Source organism: Ceratotherium simum, chromosome 15 (genome assembly GCF_057802395.1).
Source record: "Ceratotherium simum simum isolate JZ-2026a chromosome 15, ASM5780239v1, whole genome shotgun sequence".
Taxonomy (NCBI): domain Eukaryota; kingdom Metazoa; phylum Chordata; class Mammalia; order Perissodactyla; family Rhinocerotidae; genus Ceratotherium; species Ceratotherium simum.
Genome location: NC_141914.1, coordinates 22,640,182 through 22,660,085, shown reverse-complemented (window position 1 = coordinate 22,660,085; position 19,904 = coordinate 22,640,182). Strand labels below are relative to the sequence as shown.

General features: G+C 38.5%; 1 protein-coding gene and 1 pseudogene across 3 annotated transcripts in view; both read left to right on the top strand.

Annotated features, from left to right (window-relative positions):
• The window catches only part of POLQ (DNA polymerase theta), a 96,464-nt gene that overhangs the window by 40,994 nt on the left and 35,566 nt on the right, over positions 1-19,904 (top strand). For all 3 annotated transcript variants that reach the window (XR_015554438.1, XM_014792216.2, XM_087439671.1), the window contains exons 16-19: positions 1,503-4,621; positions 6,681-6,824; positions 7,837-8,033; positions 15,781-16,021. Coding sequence is in view for 2 of the 3 variants with exons in the window: in XM_014792216.2 (XP_014647702.1) it covers positions 1,503-4,621; positions 6,681-6,824; positions 7,837-8,033; positions 15,781-16,021 (3,701 nt within the window). In the remaining variant the exon portion in view is untranslated. The remainder of the gene's footprint in view (positions 1-1,502; positions 4,622-6,680; positions 6,825-7,836; positions 8,034-15,780; positions 16,022-19,904) is intronic.
• Positions 4,790-5,369, top strand: LOC147915133 (ATP synthase F(0) complex subunit C1, mitochondrial pseudogene; annotated as a pseudogene).

Here is a 19,904-nt window from a genome sequence, read left to right as displayed (position 1 = left end):
TTGCTTTGATTGCTGTTTTTGAGAATTCTGATGAGAGTATGATTCTTTTGTCCTTCTCAATTTGTAGGCTTTGAGATTTCTCTTTCGTATATTTGAAGTTTGATAGTTTCAGTAGACATATTAGTTAGCTATTTCCTCGAAACAAATTACTTAAGAACTTAGTAGCTTAAAAGCAACAGTAAATATATATTAACTCAAGGTTCCTATGATTCATGATTTTGGAAGCACCTTTACTGGTGGTTCTGGTTTGAGTTCTTTCATGAGGTTGTAGTAAAGTTGTTGGCTGCGACTGTAGTCACCTGAAGGGTTGTCTTGGATCTGCTTTTAAGACAACTCACACACGTGCTGGCAAGTTGGTGCTCAGTTCTGTATACAAGCTTCTCCACAGAGCTGCTTGATGTCCTCATGCTCTAATAGTTAGCTTTCCCCAAAGTGAGTGATCCAAGAGAGAGCAAAATGGAAGCTGCAATGTCTTTTCTGACCTAGCCTTGGTTTTTTAGTTGTTTTGGGTGAGAGGCTAAATCAGTCCCTATTACTCCATCTTGGCTGAAAACAGAAGTCTCTTGACCATTATTTCTTCCACCATTTTTGTGCCTCATCCTGTCTTTCTTCTCCTCATGGCACTTCAATTATGTATCTGTTTGACCTTTTAAGGTGTAAAATCTATTATTTTCCCTGAAGAGCATTCATATTTTATCAGTCAGTTAGCTTGGTTGAACTCAAACAACCTGAACTTTTGTCTTCCTGTAGTGGGCAGTAGCTCAAATATCTGTTTAGACTTTTAACTGGCTGCTTGGAGTCTGCCCACACTTGCACAGTTTAGAGGTCAGCCCGATATTTGGGCGGAATTTATATGAAGAATTTGGTGTTCTCCTTCTCTGTACCTCTCATTTTTCGAATTTCTCCCTTCATTGTGTATCTCCTCTAGTTACTCTGAGCTCTCTTTCAAATTCTGTCAATTAATGAACTCCAGGTTTTTATTCAAGTTTTTAGTTCTTCTTCATGGCACTGACTGGGGCCTGCCGTCAGGTGAAAAGTGTGAAAATTCACCCACTGCCATTTCTTTCTTCTAGTCTCAGCCCCCTTCCAGTTTCTGCTTTCTTTTTGTCACTCTCTAGTCCCTTCAAATATCTTGTCCAGAGTTCATATTGTAAAGGATTTGTTTGCAATGAAAGTTTTATGACACTCACTTTTTGTAGGTTTCCACTTGAAGAATCTGTCTTAGGGAGGTCTTCCCTAATTGTGCTATTTAAAGATTGCAGAACCACCCATCCCTTCCTGGTGCTTCATTTTTGTCCACAGCTCTTGTCATCAGTTGACACAGAATGCATTTTAACGTTTGTTTGTTTTCTAATTTCTCCAATTATACATATATATTTCCTTCTTGTTCAGTGCTATTTCTTCAGTTCCTAGAGGAGCTCAGATTGATGCTTACTAAATATTTGTTGTATGAATGAATGAATCAATGCATTAACTTACTTCTTTTCCTGTCTCTTGTATAGTGCCCGAAAGGCGGTGGATGAGGATGAGGAAGCAGTTGAAGAACGTCGGAATATGCGAACTATTTGGCTGACTGGCAGAAAAGGTTTAACTGAAAGGGAAGCAGCAGTCCTTATAGTGGAAGAAGCCAAAATGATTCTGCAGCAGGACTTAGTTGAAATGGGAGTGCAGTGGAATCCATATTCCCTTTTAAATTCTGATACATGCTCATTGACCAACAGTGAGTCAGAAGTAAAGGAATACAAATTTATACCCCAAACTAAGAGTTCCTGCAAAAGATTAACATCAAAGAAAAGAAGTAACACAACACTTAGTGATTCTTCTGTTAAGAATACACCAAATACAGTGCAAGATTTAGATAAAAGTAGAAAGCATACAAATTCCTTTTATTGTAAGTTTCAGGATGAGAATCAAGAACGTCAGGTACATTCCATTTCCAGAGGAAGAAAACGGGCTTCTTTGAATATAAATAAAGAGAAGCTAGGAACCTCTCTGAATGAGGAAAAAACAAGCACTAAGAAAGTTGTTCAGATACTCTCGTCTGAGAAAACAAAAAAAGAAGCTTTGAATTTCAGTTCAGAAAAGATGAGTACAACTTTTCGATCTTGGAAACATAGTAAGCATCTAAAACGATCCAGAGACAGTAGCCCTGTGAAAGACTCTGGGTTGTGTAGAATTGAATTACAAGAACAGACTATGTCTAATTCTGTTTATTGTGAAGACTCATTTACCTTAGAGGAGAATAATATGGAATTTAGGAATCCAGGTCCATTTGCCAAAAATGTGTCCTTCTGTGCTGAAGGAAAATATAAAAAAGTATTATTCCCATCAGAAGCAGAACAAAGTTATGCAAGAAACAAAACAATAACTAATGATTTTCTTGTGGAACATTTTATCACAGGATCCCAGAGTAAAAAAGTGACTTGTCAAGCCACTAATGTGGTTAATGAAAATGGAAGAGGATTAGCGGTAGTTGAGTCAGAAAAAATAAACAAAGTGCTGTTACAAAATGATTCAAAAAACCAGAATGTTTATGTGAAACACCATGACACCCATCCAATTAACCAGTGCCTGGAAAAGCAGTCTGATAAACAGACAAACAATTATACCAAACAGAAAAAAATAATGGAGAAACAAATGCCCTGTGAGACAGTCAGTAGTTATATGAATAGAGACTCAAATGTTGTTATCAAATGTGAAAGTATAAAATTTAATGCTGAGGAAAATAAATCAAATAATATTCAGGTATCAGGAGATAATATAAGCAGCACTGAGATACCCAGTGGAGTACATCTACCAATTGGAACATTTGGTAAATCAGGTCAGCATGAGAATTTTCTAAATACCTCTAGAATACAAGAAAAAACAGATGCTTATGCAGCAAACAAAACTAAAAATAATCGTGTTTTTGACTTAGGTTTAGTTCTCTGTGATTTTGAAGATAGTTTCTACCTGGATACTCAGTCAGAGAAAATAATACAACAGATGGCAACTGAAAATGCCAAACAAGAAGGAGCAAAGGACACCAACCTGGCAACAGGGGTGATGCAGAAGAGCTTAAACAAACAGAGCTCGGTGAGCTCTTTTCAGAATGAGATTCACATTACCCCTCCTGGTGAACACCATTCTCCAGGAGTGACAAATATAGATCATTTGGAACTTAAGACTGTAGATACTATGAAAAGGACTGATTCACATGGGGTTGACATCCTGACTCCAGAAAGCCCAATTTTTCACTCTCCAATACTATTGAGGGAAAATGGCCCTTGTTTTAAAGGGAATGAACTTTCTGTTACTGACTCCCAATTAAATAGTTTTCTTCAAGGTTATCAAACACAAGAAGCTGTGAAACCAGTTATACCTCTGGTTCCTCAAAAGAGAACTCCTGCTGGTGTAGAAGTAGAATGTCTGCCAGATCCTGAAACAAGTTTGAATTTGAGTGATAGTTTACTATTTGACAGTTTCAGTGAAGACTACTTAGTGAAAAAACAACCACCAGATGTACAAGTGAAAGACCCCCTTCCTTCTGAAATAATGTCAAACCATTTCAGTGATTCTCTGTGTCTACAACCAGAGGGCCCAATTGAAAAATCAAGTATGGATGAGAATCAAGATAATCGGCAGCAATTGACTTGTTCCAGTGATGAGTCTCTTATGTTTTCAGAAATGGATTCTGCTCAGATGGTTGAAGCTTTGGACAATGTAGATATATTTCCTGTCCAAGAGACGAATAATCCTGCAGACTCTCTTAGAGCCTTAGAACTAAATGATCCAGCAATTGTAGGTAATGATTATCGCCAAAGAGAGGTAACTGGAAGAGATAAAGATGAAGGGTCTCAAAAATCTAAATTAACTGGGATAAGGCAAAATAATTCATTTGTATGGTCAGGGGCATCATTTGTTTTAAGTCCAGGACTACAAAGGATTTTAGATAAAGTGTCCAGTCCTCTAGAAAATGAAAAGCTAAAGTTAACCACTACAAACTTGTCTACTTTGCATGGAAAAATTACAGAGTTAAATGAGAAACAAGAAGTGATTTCAAATTTGGAGCCAAATCAGGTACAGGGAATTTTATTTTCCCCTAATGAAGTAAAAAGCAAGATGGAGGCACTAGAGAATAATGCTATTCATGATGAAACCTCATCCCTCTTGCCTTATAAACAAAGCTGTATAGTAGAGGATAATGGACTCATTCCTCCTACACCCATTCCAGCATCTGCTTCTAAGCTAGCATTTCCAGGTATTGTTGGAACATCTTCTGTAAAACTTCGGAAAACTAGTAGTGTTTTACAACTTGGTGAAAGTTCTTCATTTGACTTACCTTCAGATATTGAAAACCGTAATTTAAGTCCAGAGAGTAGAAATGGTTTCAAAGACAACAGTCCTATTAGAGACACAAGTTTTTCACTGCAGTTATCACAGGATGGATCGCAGTTAACTCCAGCTTCATGCAGTTTGGCAAGTTTGGCCATAATTGATGTAGCAAGTGACCAAACTCTCTTTCAAACGTTCATTAAGGAGTGGCAGTGCAAAAAGCGATTTTCCATCTCACTGGCTTGTGAAAAGATCAGTAATTTGACATCTTCTAAAAGTGCTACTATTGGTTGTAGGTTTAAGCAAGGTAAGAATTTTTTTATTAATTAAAAAATTTTTCACATTTGTATGTAAAATAGTTAATGGATTGAGATGGAACTGAAACTTTTCAGTATTGGCTATTAAATGTAATAAATTTATTCAAAGTTTAATAAGTTTCTCTTATGTGGGTTTATATGTAGAACAGCCTTATTGTTTGATCCAACTAGATTAATAATAATTGTCCTCTGGTTAAAGAGATGGGTGACCCGAGGACACATGGGTGGGAGATGAGTACTGAGACCAAGAGCTCAAGCTGGGAAAATGCAGACCAAGGCACTACTTATTCGTCTGGCTCTGATCCACTGTTGTACTTGGGTCTGATCAGGCCTGTGTCTGCCTCCTTCTGAGTAGGCCAGACATCCAGCCTTCGTGCAGCAGCTCCCCACTCTACGTGGCCCAGCGGGGGTTCCAGACCAATATTGTCTCCAGGGACATTGACACAGTAGCCAAGCTTATTGCTGCTGGAACCACCACAGTTGGTGTGGCTGGTTCAAAGGCTAGCGTTGGCACAGTGTTTGACAGCTTGATCATTGGTTATGCCAGGAACCCGTCTCTCAAACAGCAGCTCTTTCTTCTATGCCTATTCTGGGCTTTGCTCTGAGGCCATGGGGCTCTTCTGTTTGTTCGTTGCATTCCTCATCCCCACTTTGTGAGGCTCCGTGGTCATCTATGCATCCCTGCTGCTTCAGCTGCAGGCAATGCCTGGTGCTAGAGTGTGTTAAGCTTTACCATTAAACAACATTTCTCTTAAAAAAAAAATCATGTATATATATAATAACTATATATATTATTATATAAATATATAAATAGAATATAAGTATAAAAATTAAGATATATGTTTGGAATATGGATCACTGTTGTTATGGTATCTTAATGGTATAACAATGGTTTTTATTAATCATCATTGCTTGTGTATTATTTTCTATTAAACTGTAACATCCTTATTTATATAATCACAAAAGTACATAGGAAATAGGCACTATAATTTTCACAATGTACATTAGCTACATTTTCCAATACTTATCTCAGGTAGAATTTGTACCTCCACTGATGGTCATGAATTCTATATTGAAAGATTGATCCTAAAGCCTCACAGAGCTCTTCTAGGTTTTGAAAGAATTGAACCTTCTGGTCAAATAATGCCATGTATATTCCTGTCTTATGTCATTACAGTAAGGATTCTGTGTCACAGGGAATAGCTGTAGTCAGTTTGACAACCTGTTGTAGAAATCAAAGATTTGGTCAGATTTCTTAATTCTCTGTATTTATGAATGAATTTGTTCATAAATGTTTGAGTATTCGTTTGATCTTCAATTCATAGAGCACGTGTTAATGATGTTTTATGTATATCAATTTTTTAATATACATTTTATAGAGGTTTTATGTAAATAAAGTTTTATGTACTTTCAGTGTTGACTAGTACTTTCTATTTTTCATTCAACAAACAAAATTGAGCACATTTTCTGTGCTAGAGGTTAGAGGGATAAAAATGTTCACTTAAATTAACAAATATGCACAAGTTATTATCCAGGTATTAGGGATATAATTGCAAATAAAATAGATTGGTTCTTGACCTATGTCTTTGTAAAATTGGAGATGCTTTATTTTAGGAAAAACATTGACTCCAAATACAAAATCATATCTAATTCTTCTCTAAGAAGTAAGACTTGATTTTTCTGGAGTTTCTTCGAGTTAAGAATTGCTGAGTTGACTACAAAATTTTTGTGGCATGCAAGTGGTCTTTATTTGTGTGAGTTATAGATGCACCTTTTAAAAAATTTAGTTAATACCCATTTTAGTTGTTATTATAGATGTATTTTAAGAAATCTTTGGTAGATTTTTTTATAGTGACAGTTATCTTAATTGATGAGAATCCTAGAAAGATCTTACATACACCTAAAAATGACTATCCAAATAATGCCATATTTTAGGGATCTGGAAATTTTGCCTATCAGATAGTTTTTTATTATTATCATTGTTTTAACATTCAGTATAATGGCTTTGTTTTTAGAGGTTTCTAATTATTTCACTTTTGATTTACTTAGTTAGCTCACCTCAGGAAACCCCTATTAGAGATGATGGATTTCCTATTAAAGGTTGTGATGACATCTTGGTGGTTGGACTGGCAGTGTGCTGGGGTGGAAGAGATGCCTATTATTTTTCATTGCAGAAGGAGCAAAAGCATTCTGGTAAGTAATCACTATTTGACTAAGTCATCATATAATTTTAATGTAACCTCTGTTAGGATGGTGACATGTTTGTTGAGAATAATTCCCTGTTTACCTAGAATTTATTTTTAGGGTTAAAAAAAGATTTTTTTTTTTTGGTTAGGGGCTAGTGTGTTCATTATTTCATATAATAACTAGAATGAATGTTTTAAGAGACACCACCCTTACTCCCCTCTGCTTGTCACATGGGACAATTAATGCTATCTTTTCTTCTTGGTGGTAGCAGAGCCTCAGGGATTCCCTGGCCACCTTGAGGGTTTGCTTTTAAAGACTGGATCATAGCAGTTTCTTTTCAGACTTTTTTCCTCCTATTAACTGGGTCTGGAACTCATTTAGGGGCTGAGACTATCCACAGTAGTTGAATCACACAGCCTTTGGAGGAATCTTTGGAACTGAAAGGATATTATCTGGAAATACCTTGTGATCTGATTATGGTTGTTGGATACTTAACAGATTGATTGATTTTAGATAGGAGCAAAATTAATAAGGAAACATTTTAAAGGGTGCCATATAATGTCTGTTCCTGAGTAAGCATTAGATATTTTCAGTGGTTTTGCAGGAAATATGTTAGGGTGAGTAGTTAGTTGAACTTCTACTTCTTTTTTGAGATGTAACATTGTGCGTTCATACTAAATATCCCTTTAAAATTCATTTTAAAATAGCTTTTCTGTCTTTAATACCTCATTGTGATAAATGTAAATTTATTTTTAGAAATCTTGATATTTAGAATTTTCTCTTACCTAATTAAGTAGAGCATTATAAATCATCTAGCCCAAACCATAATTTTTAGATTACGAAGTACTTTATGTAGATAGCCGACATGACCTGGATAAGGTCGTGCTGAATTATTGGTTACATGGAACTAGATCCTTAGACTTTTGAGTCTTTTTCATTCAGTCTTTGCAGTAAAGTTTGCTGCTTCAAGTGAATGCATATAATTTTTGCCTTGACTTTTTTTTTTTTTCCCCTAAAGAAATTAGTGCCAGTTTGGTCCCACCTTCTCTGGATCCAAGCCTGACTGTGAAAGATAGAATGTGGCACCTTCAATCCTGCTTTCAAAAGGAATCTGATAAAGAACGTTCTGTTATCGTCTATGACTTCATCCAGAGCTATAAAATTCTTCTTCTATCTTGTGGTATCTCCCTGGAACAAAGTTATGAAGATCCTAAGGTTTCATGTCTTAATTTTTACATACTTAAAAAAACTTTTTAATGTTTAGGGTTAATTCTTAAATGACTCGGTATTTATTTAGCTCCAACAATGCAACTTCAGTTTTTTAGAGTAGTCACTCCTTTATCCAGTAATCTCATTTGCCTAGAACAGAATATTATGCACCAGATCCCTCTGTGTAGATAAAAACAGAGATGTCACAAATTCCAAGCATTAAAGTTCATATCTTTTCTCAGAGATTTAAAAAATTTTTATTTCAGTCATAAGTTCTAAGTTTTCTGTCTCAGAGTAAATTAGAAATGAAAGAAGAACTGTGAGATTCAGATATACAATAGCAGGATGTTTCAAATATCTGTGAGGCAGAAAATAGGAAAATGTGTAGATATAAGATGTCAAAAATACTATTTAGGGGCCGTTTAGCATAAGAACAAGTCACCTGACTAGCCCCTGAGAATTTTCCTGTATAATAGTAAAGTGTGATACACTCTTCATAATGATGACTCTGAGTTAGTAAGAAAAGGGTAACTTATGTTATCGTAATATACACTTAAGAGTATAATGCATTTTCAGAAGACATTTAGTTACAGTATCATGGCCCTCAGAGGGATGCCATTTTCCCTGCAATTGATACTGGATACATGAGGTGTGTGGAATATTAATTTTGAGTTGAAATGTAATACTACTTGGTTGTTGTTATCAATTTAACTAATAATAGTAGGATAATTTTTAGTCTTGTTAGTTTTTTTAGCTTTTTTGGCAAAGATTTTCAAAGGCGATATCAGATAAACTAAAGATACTGTCCTTTTCTGCACTTCAAGCCAGGCTTGGTTTACGTGTGATAAATTCCATGTAGTTTCTAAACTGACCTTTACTGGATATAAAAGGTTGTCACCTAATTTTGATGTTCCACAGTCCAAAATGAGAACATGGGTAATATGAGCTTCTCGTTAAAACTACATTAGCATCTCAGATTTATATAGCACCTTTTGCATAAACTACTTGAAATATTCCATAATCTGTTTGTTAATTACAATACTTTTGATGTAAGAAGTTAAACTATTAATTTACAAAATCTCACTTCTATAAGAAACATTTGCCAGCTTTTATAGGAGACTGTCCTTTTCAATACCCCCTAAAAGAGTTCTGATCACCGATTTCTAATGGTGAGAAGGAGGCTTTTTCCCACACCTCCAACAATTCTCCAAGTACCAGCTAGGTGTCCTACAATTCAACTCTTCTGATACTATCCACCTGAAGATAGTGTCAGATTCCCACACGTTAACAGCTCAGTCCTAGAAGACTTCTCCTCCCTTACCCGCCCCGCACACACTTCAGACACCAGTTGCAAGCCCAGGCTGTTACCTGTGCTTCTGACCAACCAGCTATAAATCAGAGATTCCCATGACCCCCTCCTTAGGCTCAATTAATTTGCTAGAGTGGCTCACAGAACTCAGGAAACCAATTTGCTAGCTAGATTACCGGTTTATTACAAAGGATATTAAAGGATACGAATCAACAGCCTGATGAAGAGATACATAGGGCAAAGTATGTGGGAAGAGGCATGAGGCTTCCATGCCCTCTCCAAGCGTGCTACTCTCCCCCATCTCCACATGTCCACCAACCCCAGAAGCTCTCCGAACCCTGTCCTTTTGGGTTTTTGTGGAGGCTTCATTACATAGGCATGATTGGTTAAATCATTGGCCACTGGTGATCAATTCAGCCTCCAACCCCTCCCCCATCCCAGAAGGTCAAGGGGTAGGACTGAAAGTTCCAACTCTCCAATCAGAGGGCTGGTTCCCCTGGCAACCAGCCCCCATCCTTAGGTTACCTAGGATCATTTGGAAAGTTACCTCATTACCATAATAAAAGGCAACTTTAACTCTCTCATCCTTTAGGAAATTCCAAGCATTTTGGAAGTTCTGTGCTAGAAATGGGGATGAAGGCCAAATATATATTTCTTATTATAATTCACAATATCACAGTCTATCCCCAGTCTTAAACCTGATTGTCATAATACAATTGTTATAGCAAAACCAGCATAAAAGTCAAAAGATACTGGCACAATATTAGAATCCCATTCAGTCATTAATAACTATCCAGTCTACCATCATTAATGTATGAAAATGTCTCCCAGGTTGCAGGCTTCCATTTGATTTCGTCAGCTTCCAAAAGCAGGAGTGGAGTCAGTAATACATGGCTTCACCCTTTCAGGCATCTGTCATAATCAAGCTAAGAGATGATATCATATCTTGCTTTGAGCCTCTTTCAAGGTGTTAATGTAATATTGGATTTCCCTCATTACATAACTCATCTATTCATTCCTTTACCCATAGCTACTATTTTTCCTTCTCTCCGTGGAAATGATATTAGGTTCACTGGTCTAGATTGCAGACAACCCAGTACTAGTCTATCAAGTGCCTCGCCCTCAGTCCACTCCCATTCAGGTAAGATAAGGTCACGTAGGTGCAGAGTTAGTGGGCTGTCTGACCACCAGGCAATAGCTGCATTCACTGTTAGCCCCAATTTTGCCAGATGGGGTGAAGGCACATCCTGCCTCATCAGGCCTTTAGGAATTATAACATAAAGGTTAAAAACACAGTTACATCCTGCTTCCAGAATCATCCCTGCTTCCAGCCCTTTTAAGTTATAACCCTGGTCCTGTGATCAACACATCAAGTAGGGAAAAAAAAAGTTGAGGTGATGCGGGGGAGAAAGTATACCAGCACCTTCTCTACCCCTTCTTCCCCTGATCCTCCAGAAAAACAGAGAAATCTATCCTGTGGGGCCACTTCTTTAGCCTCACTCATGTTCATGTTGAGTGGGAGCACACACTTCTGAAGGCATGTAAGCCAGCTCTCATGCGTTTATCTTCCCCCGTTTTAGACAACTAATGTTTTAATTGCCCATTCCAATTCTCTATGAAACTAGTATTCTAAGGATGATATCTCTCTGCCTATTGTTGGACATTATGGACTGTAAAGTGTGCTCTTTGGTCTGAAGAAATGACAATCGGCCGTCCAAACTGGTGCAATATCTTCTGTTCCAGTTCTTTTATATCACTCAGCATTTGTATCTACCACTGGGTAAGCAAAGCACAGTCCAGAGTCAGTGTCTATTCCTGTCAGGACCTATTTGTAGGCATATTATGGAACTGTTTTGGGCACTGCCATCTCCATTAGAGCATTTCTTAGACATCACCCAAGACTTTGTGGGTATTTCAGGTTTCAAGATCATGTTATGTCCCTCAGTCATAAGAGTAGCTTCAGTTAATAATGTCAGATAGCAAGGTAGTAAATGCCCCTCAAGTGGAAATTCTCTTGTTTAAAGTCCCAGTAGTTGTCACTGGGAGGCACTCAGGTTCTTGCCATAAGCCCCAGTCTATGCCCCACATAGGGATATTGCACAGAGAATTTGTCCCTACCAGCACTCCAGCTTCTATTCCACGCTATATGGGCTTGGGCAGTCGTACTGCTTCCCATTTAGCATGTCGGATTACCATTGCTTGAAGGGCAATTTACATGTCTTCTGTTTTACAATACTAGGAAGGGGAAACATTTCCCAGTCAGACGTAACCTCCATTTCCAAAATACAATCAAGACTCAACCACTTCTCATAAAGCCCCTTCAAACATACCAATTCTACAAACTTTTACCTCAACCCTTACATTCCTAACTGTAGCCTCCATGGACTTCATTAAGGTTTTGGTTTTGCAAAACCAAATAGGGGAAGTGTTCCCCTGCCAGACAGAATACTCATTCCCATAAAAGATTCAGATAAAGGAGACACAACTTCTTTACATAATACCTGCTTAAACCTTCCAATTTGCACAATCCTATCAGCTGTTATATTTTTACAGTCTCTAAATCGAATTGTAGGCTGAGTCAGGGCCTCACCAATGAGTTTTGGTACCACAGTTCCAGGTACCACAGTACCTGGAAAATTCTCTTCCCAACCCCCTGACCATTTTACCCACTCTTGTGCAAAAGGCTTTGGGGTCCCCAGGGAGGGGTTGAGCAAGGGATCTGGCCCTTTTATCAATCTTTAATTTGATTAATCTGCCTAATCACTGCCCTAAGTGATTGCTGGTTAGGTTTCTCATTGTAATATTTGCCTTCAGGCTTTTTACATTTCTTTAAATTGGGATAAGTAGAGCAGACTTATTGGAGGCCCTTTAATACTGGGAACCAGCAGAGGGTCGCATTGGCCTGCCCAACCTATGATAGTGTTGCATTAAAACCTTTGTTTTAACCCCATCAATGCCCGTTTTATTCATCCGATTTCTGAATAACCATCTAAAGATTTCCACCATGCTAGGATGAGTCCTGTGACTATCCCCTTTCTGTTTCCTCTTTCTTGCGCTCCTATCAATATTTGCTTTATTCGCCTTATTTCTTGATAACATTTAAAAAATTTCTACCTTGTTGGGAAGTCTCTTGACTCTCCCCTCTGCCTCTTCCCATTCTCGTGTTAATTAACCTAATGTTTTTATTAACATCTGTAAGACATGTGAGGGGAAGCTGAGACAATTTGATCAGGCTCCCAAACTATCCCTAGGTTTTGCAACAATAAGGTTATATGGGGTGCCCATGTGAAAGGGGCCCCCTTAACTACAGCCATGGTTTACCACATTTACCATGACCTGGGTGACGGGCATATTCAGCCCTGAATATCCTGGTCATTATAAAGTCAGTCCCACATGGCTTGTATACAAAGCATATCAGCTACTTCATCTGGGGTGTTCCATTTGGCATTTATACGGGGAGACAAACAGTCCCCCTTCTCAGGATACAGACCTCACAGTGGCTTTTATCCCATGCACCAGGCTGGCTGTTCCCTCGGGAATATCCTCCGGTGTGTCTGGGTGACATATAATCATCTGTGATTGTTCCATAGTGAGCTGTAGGTCCTGCGTCAACCCAAACATGCTCTTCCCTTCTACAGCATTCAAAAACCTGACACTCCTCCTAAATTTCTCTCATAGTCCATTTGAGTAAAGGTTCCTCAGGAAGCTGATGATACACATCCACAAAATGAAACAACTTCACACTGTCCCCTCTGGTTTCAATAGTTTCTTGCTTTTGCCCTCCCTTTACATTGATTACCTTCTTGTGACCAGAGGTCTAAGAGGTACTTTCTGTTGCCTCTGCATAATTTTTCCCTTTCTAGGCGGCATTGAGGCTAGTGGCCGAAGCTCAGGGTGACCCAAATCTGAGTTTGGTTTAGCATCAAGGCCTGACCCAGCGCTTTCTTTTACTTTCATTTTAGCTATTACGCATAACAATAACCAAGAGATTTTTATGTTTAGCGTGCTTATTATTTTGCATTTCCTTATATATCCAATGAGCCAACTCCTCAAAAGTCAGGTCTACTACTGTTTCTAAATTCCACTGGTAACTTTTACTTTTAGTAACTGATTGCAGTGCAGCTGTACTTTCATACCATGGGTGACTAGATAGCCATCCACGGATCAAAGGATCATCATCCCCCGCCCTTTTATCCTTTCTCTTCGCAAACTGCATTTATCTGTGAGCCAGAGCCTTTCTAGCAAATCCCACTTCTCTGACACCAACTAAAGTGGCTTTGAGACAAATTCCGACATATGTGTGGGAGGTTTCCCCCCACACCACCAACCAAGCTGGGGACACCAGCTGGATGTCCTACAATTCAACTCAATTCTGACACTGTCTACCCAGAAGTAGCGTCAGATTCCACAGGTTAAGGGCTCAGTCCCATAAGACTGTCCTCTACTTCAAGGCCAATCACTAGCCCAGGTACTTCTGACCAACCGACAATAGACTGGAGGTTCCAAGGCCCCTTCCTTGGACTTCAGATGCCAGTTGCAAGTTCAGGTTGTTTCCTGTACTTCGTACCGACTGGCTATAAATCAGAGGTTCCCGTGAGCTCCTCCCCCTTTGGCTTCAATTAATAAGCTAGAACGACTCACAAAACTCAAGGAAACATTTACTTACGTTTACCAGTTTGTTATAAAAGGATATGATAAAGGATACAGATGGACACCCAGATGGAAGAGATGCATAGAGCAAGGTATGTGGGAAGGGGAGCAGAGCTTTCATGCCCTGTCCAGACATGCCACTCTCTCAGCACCTCTGTGTGTTCACCAACCTGGGAAACTCTCCAAACACTGACCTGTTGGGTGTTTATGGAGGCTTCATTACATAGGCATGATTGATTGAATCATTGGCCATTGGTGATCAATTCAACCTCCAGCCACCTCCCAGAGGTCGAGGGGTGGGACTGAAAGTTCCAAGCCTCCAATCACAGGGTTGATTTCCCTGGTAACCAGCCTCCATCCTTAGGTGACCTGGGAGCATTCCAAAAGTCACCTCATTAACTTAACAAAAGACACTTTTCTCTCTCTCACCATTTAGGAAATTCCAAGGGTTTTGAAAGCTCTGTTCTGGCAACTAGAAGGATGTGCAACTACAACATACAACTATCTACTGGGGCTTTGGGGGAAAAAAAAAAAAAAGGAGGAGGATTGGCAATAGATGTTAGCTCAGAGCTGGTCTTCCTCAGCAAAAAGAGGAGGATTAGCATGGATGTTAGCTCAGGGCTGATCTTCCTCACCAAAAAAATAAATAAATAAATAAATAAATAAATAAATAAATAAAAGCTCTGTTCTGGAAATAGAGATGAAGACCAAATTTATATTTCTTATTATAATTCACAATATCACACCCCCCTATGAAACTACATTCTTTTTTTTTTTTTTTTTTGGTGAGGAAGATCAACCCTGAGCTAACATCCGTGTTAATCCTCCTCTTTTTGCTGAGCAAGACCGGCGCTGAGCTAACATCTATTGCCAATCCTCCTCCTTTTTTTTTTTTTCCCCAAAGCCCCAGTAGATAGTTGTATGTCATAGTTGCACACCCTTCTAGTTGCTGTATGTAGGACGCCATCTCAGCATGGCCTGAGAAGCAGTGCGTCGGTGCGTGCCCGGGATCCAAACCCGGGCCACCAGTAGCAGAGTGTGAGCACTTAACTGCTAAGCCACGGGGCCGGCCCTGAAACTACATTCTTAACCTACAAAAGAAGTAACCGAGTCATATAGTAATTGTTGGAATTATGAACAGGGTTTAGATTTCCTTGTTCTAAATCCAGTATTGATTTACTAGGTCTAGTATTAGAAACTACAGGTCTTCTAATCTCATAGGGAAGCTAAAAGTAGCAATCAAATGACTAGTTGAATGGTCCTGAGACAAGCCCTTATCCTAGGGGGAAAGCCTAGAGGCTTTCTAAAACTCTGAACTTTTATAATAAAACTTTTAATGGATATGAACTTGTAATGGTAAAACATTTATGCCTCACTTCTTCCAATGTTGAAAGAATTAAATAAACCTAAAAGTATATAGGCCCATCTTTATTATAGCAGCTTAGCCGAAATGAGCCTCAGTGGAGAAGAGTCCATCTGTATTTTCAGAAACATGGTTTCCGTTAGCTGAGAGGCACTTGGTTTTCAAGCCTACTTCAGAACTGGATCAGTGGGAGCATTGCAAAAATGGAGAAGTTTTAAGTTTTCCTTCTTTGAAGGCTGCTGCTCTTATTGATACCAAAAATGAGTCCTGATACAATTATCCTTTTCTTCTCTACTGGGAAGACCACTGAGTAAGTATTAAGTGAATATGAGTGAGGTTAGAAATGAGCTTTCTTTTTTCCCCTTTTATTTTAAGGGTACAGAAATGTCTTTGAAAAATCAAGAAAATGTTCTGCTTGCTATCCCATTCAGGTGGCATGCTGGTTGCTAGATCCAGATTCTAAGGAGCCGACTCTTCACAGCATAGTTACCAGTTTTCTTCCTCATGAGCTTCCACTCCTGGAAGGGATAGAGACTGGCCAAGGGATTCAAAGCCTGGGGCTGAATGTCCACACTGAGCATTCTGGGAGATACAGAGCCTCTGTAGAGTCCATTCTCACCTTCAACTCTATGAATCAACTCAATGCTTTGTTGAAGAAGGAAAACCTTCAAGGTAAAAACAAAGTTCCTGGCATTTTTATGCTGTTGCAGACTGATGATAGTTAAATAATTAGCCATTCTTTATCACAGATGGGTAAATTACACTTTTTATGCAAACCCTATCTTTGGATTATCTAGTCCAGGGTTCAACAAACTTTTCTATAAAAGGCCAGAGAGTAAATATTTTTGGCTTTGTGGCCCAGATGATCTCAATCACAAATATTCCACTTTGCTATTAATAGCAGGAAAGCAGCCAGACAATACAAAAACGAGTGTTCAATAAAACTTTATTTACAAAAACAGACAGCTGACCCTTGTTTGGCTTTAGTTGGCTGACCTCAGGCTCTACTGTAATGAAGACAATTAGTGGCATTTTATTCATTTATTGCTAATTTTATATTTGAACTTTATCAAATGATTTTTAGTCACACTTAGAACGTATCTTTCATGGATTTAAAAAAGTGAACTGTTTTTTCTTTTTTTCTTTTTTGTGAGGAAGATTAGCCCTCAGCTCACATCCGATGCCAATCCTCCTCTTTTTTGCTGAGGAAGATTGGCACTAGGCTAACATCTGTGGCCATCTTCCTCTACTTCATATGGGGCTCCGCCACAGCATGGCTTGACAAGCGGTGTGTAGGTCCGCACCTGGGATCCGAACCTGCAAACCCTGGGCCGCCAAAGCGGAGTACACGAACTTAACCACTACGACACCAGGCTGGCCCCACTGTTTTCTTTTTAGAACTATTAAGACTTATTTTTTTCAGCAAAGGATATTCATATGAATCTTTTTTTTCCCTCATGAAAAATAGCATGGATTTATTGTGCAGTCTGCTGTCCCATATTGAGTACCTTGACTTCAGAGAGCATAGCATATGCTTATGGTACAAATGAAGTGGAACAAAGTTGGCTTCATTGTGAGAAGATTTAAATCATGAATTTATTGCCTGATTAATAAATACTAGAAACTGCATACTGATGAATTCACACAGACCAGGGTTTGAATCTGGGCTGTATCACTTATTAGTGAGGGGCCTTGGGTAAGCTACTGAAACTCTTAAGTCTAGTTCATATAATGCTGTTGTAAGTATTAAATGAGAGAGACCTTAGTGTAGTGTTTGCCACAGAGTAGACACTCATTATTGTGTTAGTTGATTATTGTTATTGTTTTTACTGCTAGCACAAGCCCTCTGAGCTGATAGTCGTGTTCTCCTCAGTATCATTGGGGTAGAATAATTCAAAGACCACACTGACTTGTTTGTTCATAGGAGACTTGCTTAACTGCTGTTAATTAGCAGCTCTTGGGGCCGGCCCCGTGGCTTACCGGTTCAGTGCGCGCGCTCTGCTGCTGGCGGCCCGGGTTCGGATCCTGGGCGCGCACCGACGCACCGCTTCTCCGGCCATGCTGAGGCCGCGTCCCACATACAGCAGCTAGAAGGATGTGCAGCTATGACATACAACTGTCTACTGGGGCTTTGGGGGAAAAAATAAATAAATAAAATTATAATTAGCAGCTCTTGAACAGCTCTACAGTATCTCACTCAGCTTTTCTCTAAGCCAGTGTAGACAGGCCAAGGAGTGGGAATATGTGGCACACAAGACACAGGACTGCTTCTACATTCGTGGATGATAAAGCTGAATGAACACAGCTCTCTTTCCCTCTCAGTCTGCTTAGTCTGCCCCTAGGATAGGCGTCCTGGCTAGTCTGTAGTTCCTAGACACTAACATTTGATGGTGGTGATACAGATTAGTATGTAACTTTTTACAGACATTTGTTGCCCATTATCAGAACTATAAGCTTTCAGTATGTTTGGGAGGGGACCGTTCCACTACTGAAAGACAGTTTTTCACCTATAAAGAAAGGAGACTATAGTTTTCCTTTCTAGAAAATAACCCTCTAGATTTGTTATTTTTAACTTTCACAATTTCAATGTGTCTTGATAGGTTCTTTTTTCTGCAAATATTCAAAAGTGTGTGAGTAGGAGGTATTGAATGCACTCTTATTGAAAGAATTCATAGAATTAAAGTACATTGAGATAAGAAAAGTTTTCAGAGAAAATGTGGACAGCTGTCAAATTTTGTTTAGAAATAATTGTTTCGGGATGTGCTTGTTTATTTTAATGGACCTCCAGAAACTTCATCTTTTTCTTTTCTCATCCTTTTGCCTATTGGGTGGGTGTGTTCTGGCAGCTGACTTTCTCCCAGTAGACAGCTGATTTTTGTTTGGGTATGAATAAATATTAATAACAGAATGTGTCTTTGCTCAATGTGAGCCAGGACAAAGCATCCTGTTCTCTACACATGAATCAATCAGGTCCTTTCTGGAGTGGTTTGAACATACATGAGATGATTTTCTAGGTATGGAGTGAATTGGTTTCTCTTTTTTTTAAAGGACCTCAGCTGCACAGATTTGTGTTAGTCATAATCTTTCTTTCATGTACATTATCATCATTGGTCCATGTATGGTCCTTTTATTATTTATTTGTTATTTTAATAATATAATTAATAATTGTTAACACATTATTAATAACTTCACATTTGTGTCTACCTATGTGTTCCTCCTTTCTTGCACATCCCAAGTTTTATGTTTATCATTATCTTTTTTTTTTTGGTAATGAAGATTGGTCCAGATCTAACATGCATTGCCAGTCTTCCTCTTTTTGCTGAGGAAGATTAGCCCTGAGCTAACATCTATGCCCATCTTCCTCTATTTTGTGTGTGGGATGCCGCCACAGCATGGCTTGGTGGGCAGTGTATAGGTCTGTCCCTGGGATCCGAACTTGTGAACCCTGGACCACCTAAGCGGAGCACATGAACTTAACCACTACACCTCTGGGCTGGCCCCTCATTATCTTATTTTTTTAATTTAAATTTTATGTTTTAATTAAAAAAATTTAGCATATATGTATCTAAGTCCGAACAATATATTATTTAGTTTTGCTTGTTTTTGAACTTTATAAAACATCTGTCACACCATAACTTGCTTTTCTTGCTCAGCATCATGTTAATAAGATTCATGCATATTATTGCAAGTATCTATAGTTGATTCATTTTTCACTGTTGTGTAATATATCACTGTGTAAGTGTGCCAAAATTTATCCATTTTCCTATTGATGAATGTTTGGATTGTTTCTAGTTTTGTATTTTGTTTTGCTATAACAAGTAGTTCTGTTTACATATTCTTACACATATACATGTCTCCTGGTACATGTGGTCAAGAATTTCTTTTGGGTATGGAATTGCTCTTTCCTGAGAATGGGAATTTTTAACTTTATAAGGTTATGCTGAATCGTTTTCCAGAATGGTTGTATAAGTTTACTTTCTAAACAGCAATGTGCAAGATATCTTGCTGATTCCTATTGTTTCAGCTTTGCCAATTCATTGGTTTTAAAATGACTAATTTTCTTTCCTTGTGTTTTGTTTTTGGTAACAGAGTTATTCTAGTTTCATGGAGTAAGTTGGTGAATACAACCTCTTTTTATCTGGAGGAGTTTATGTATCATAGAAATGATATGTTCTTGAAATTTTGGTAGAATTTGCCTATAAACTGTTTCTTTGTGGAAATATTTTTACCCTACTACTTTGATTTCTTTAATAACTGTAAAATTATTCAATTATATCTTTTTAATTATGTTTTGGTAAGCTATAATTTTTTAAGAATTTCTCTCGGGGCCGGCTCCGTGGCTTAGCGGTTAAGTGCACGCACTCTGATGCTGGCGGCCCGGGTTCGGATCCCGGGCGCGCCGCACCACTTCTCCGTCCAGCCCGGGGCCGGGTCCCGCGTACGGCAACTAGAAGGATGTGAACCTACAACATACAACTATCTACTGGGGCTTTGGGGGGAAAAAATGAATAAATAAAAATCTTTAAAAAAAAAAAATAAAAAAAAGAATTTCTCT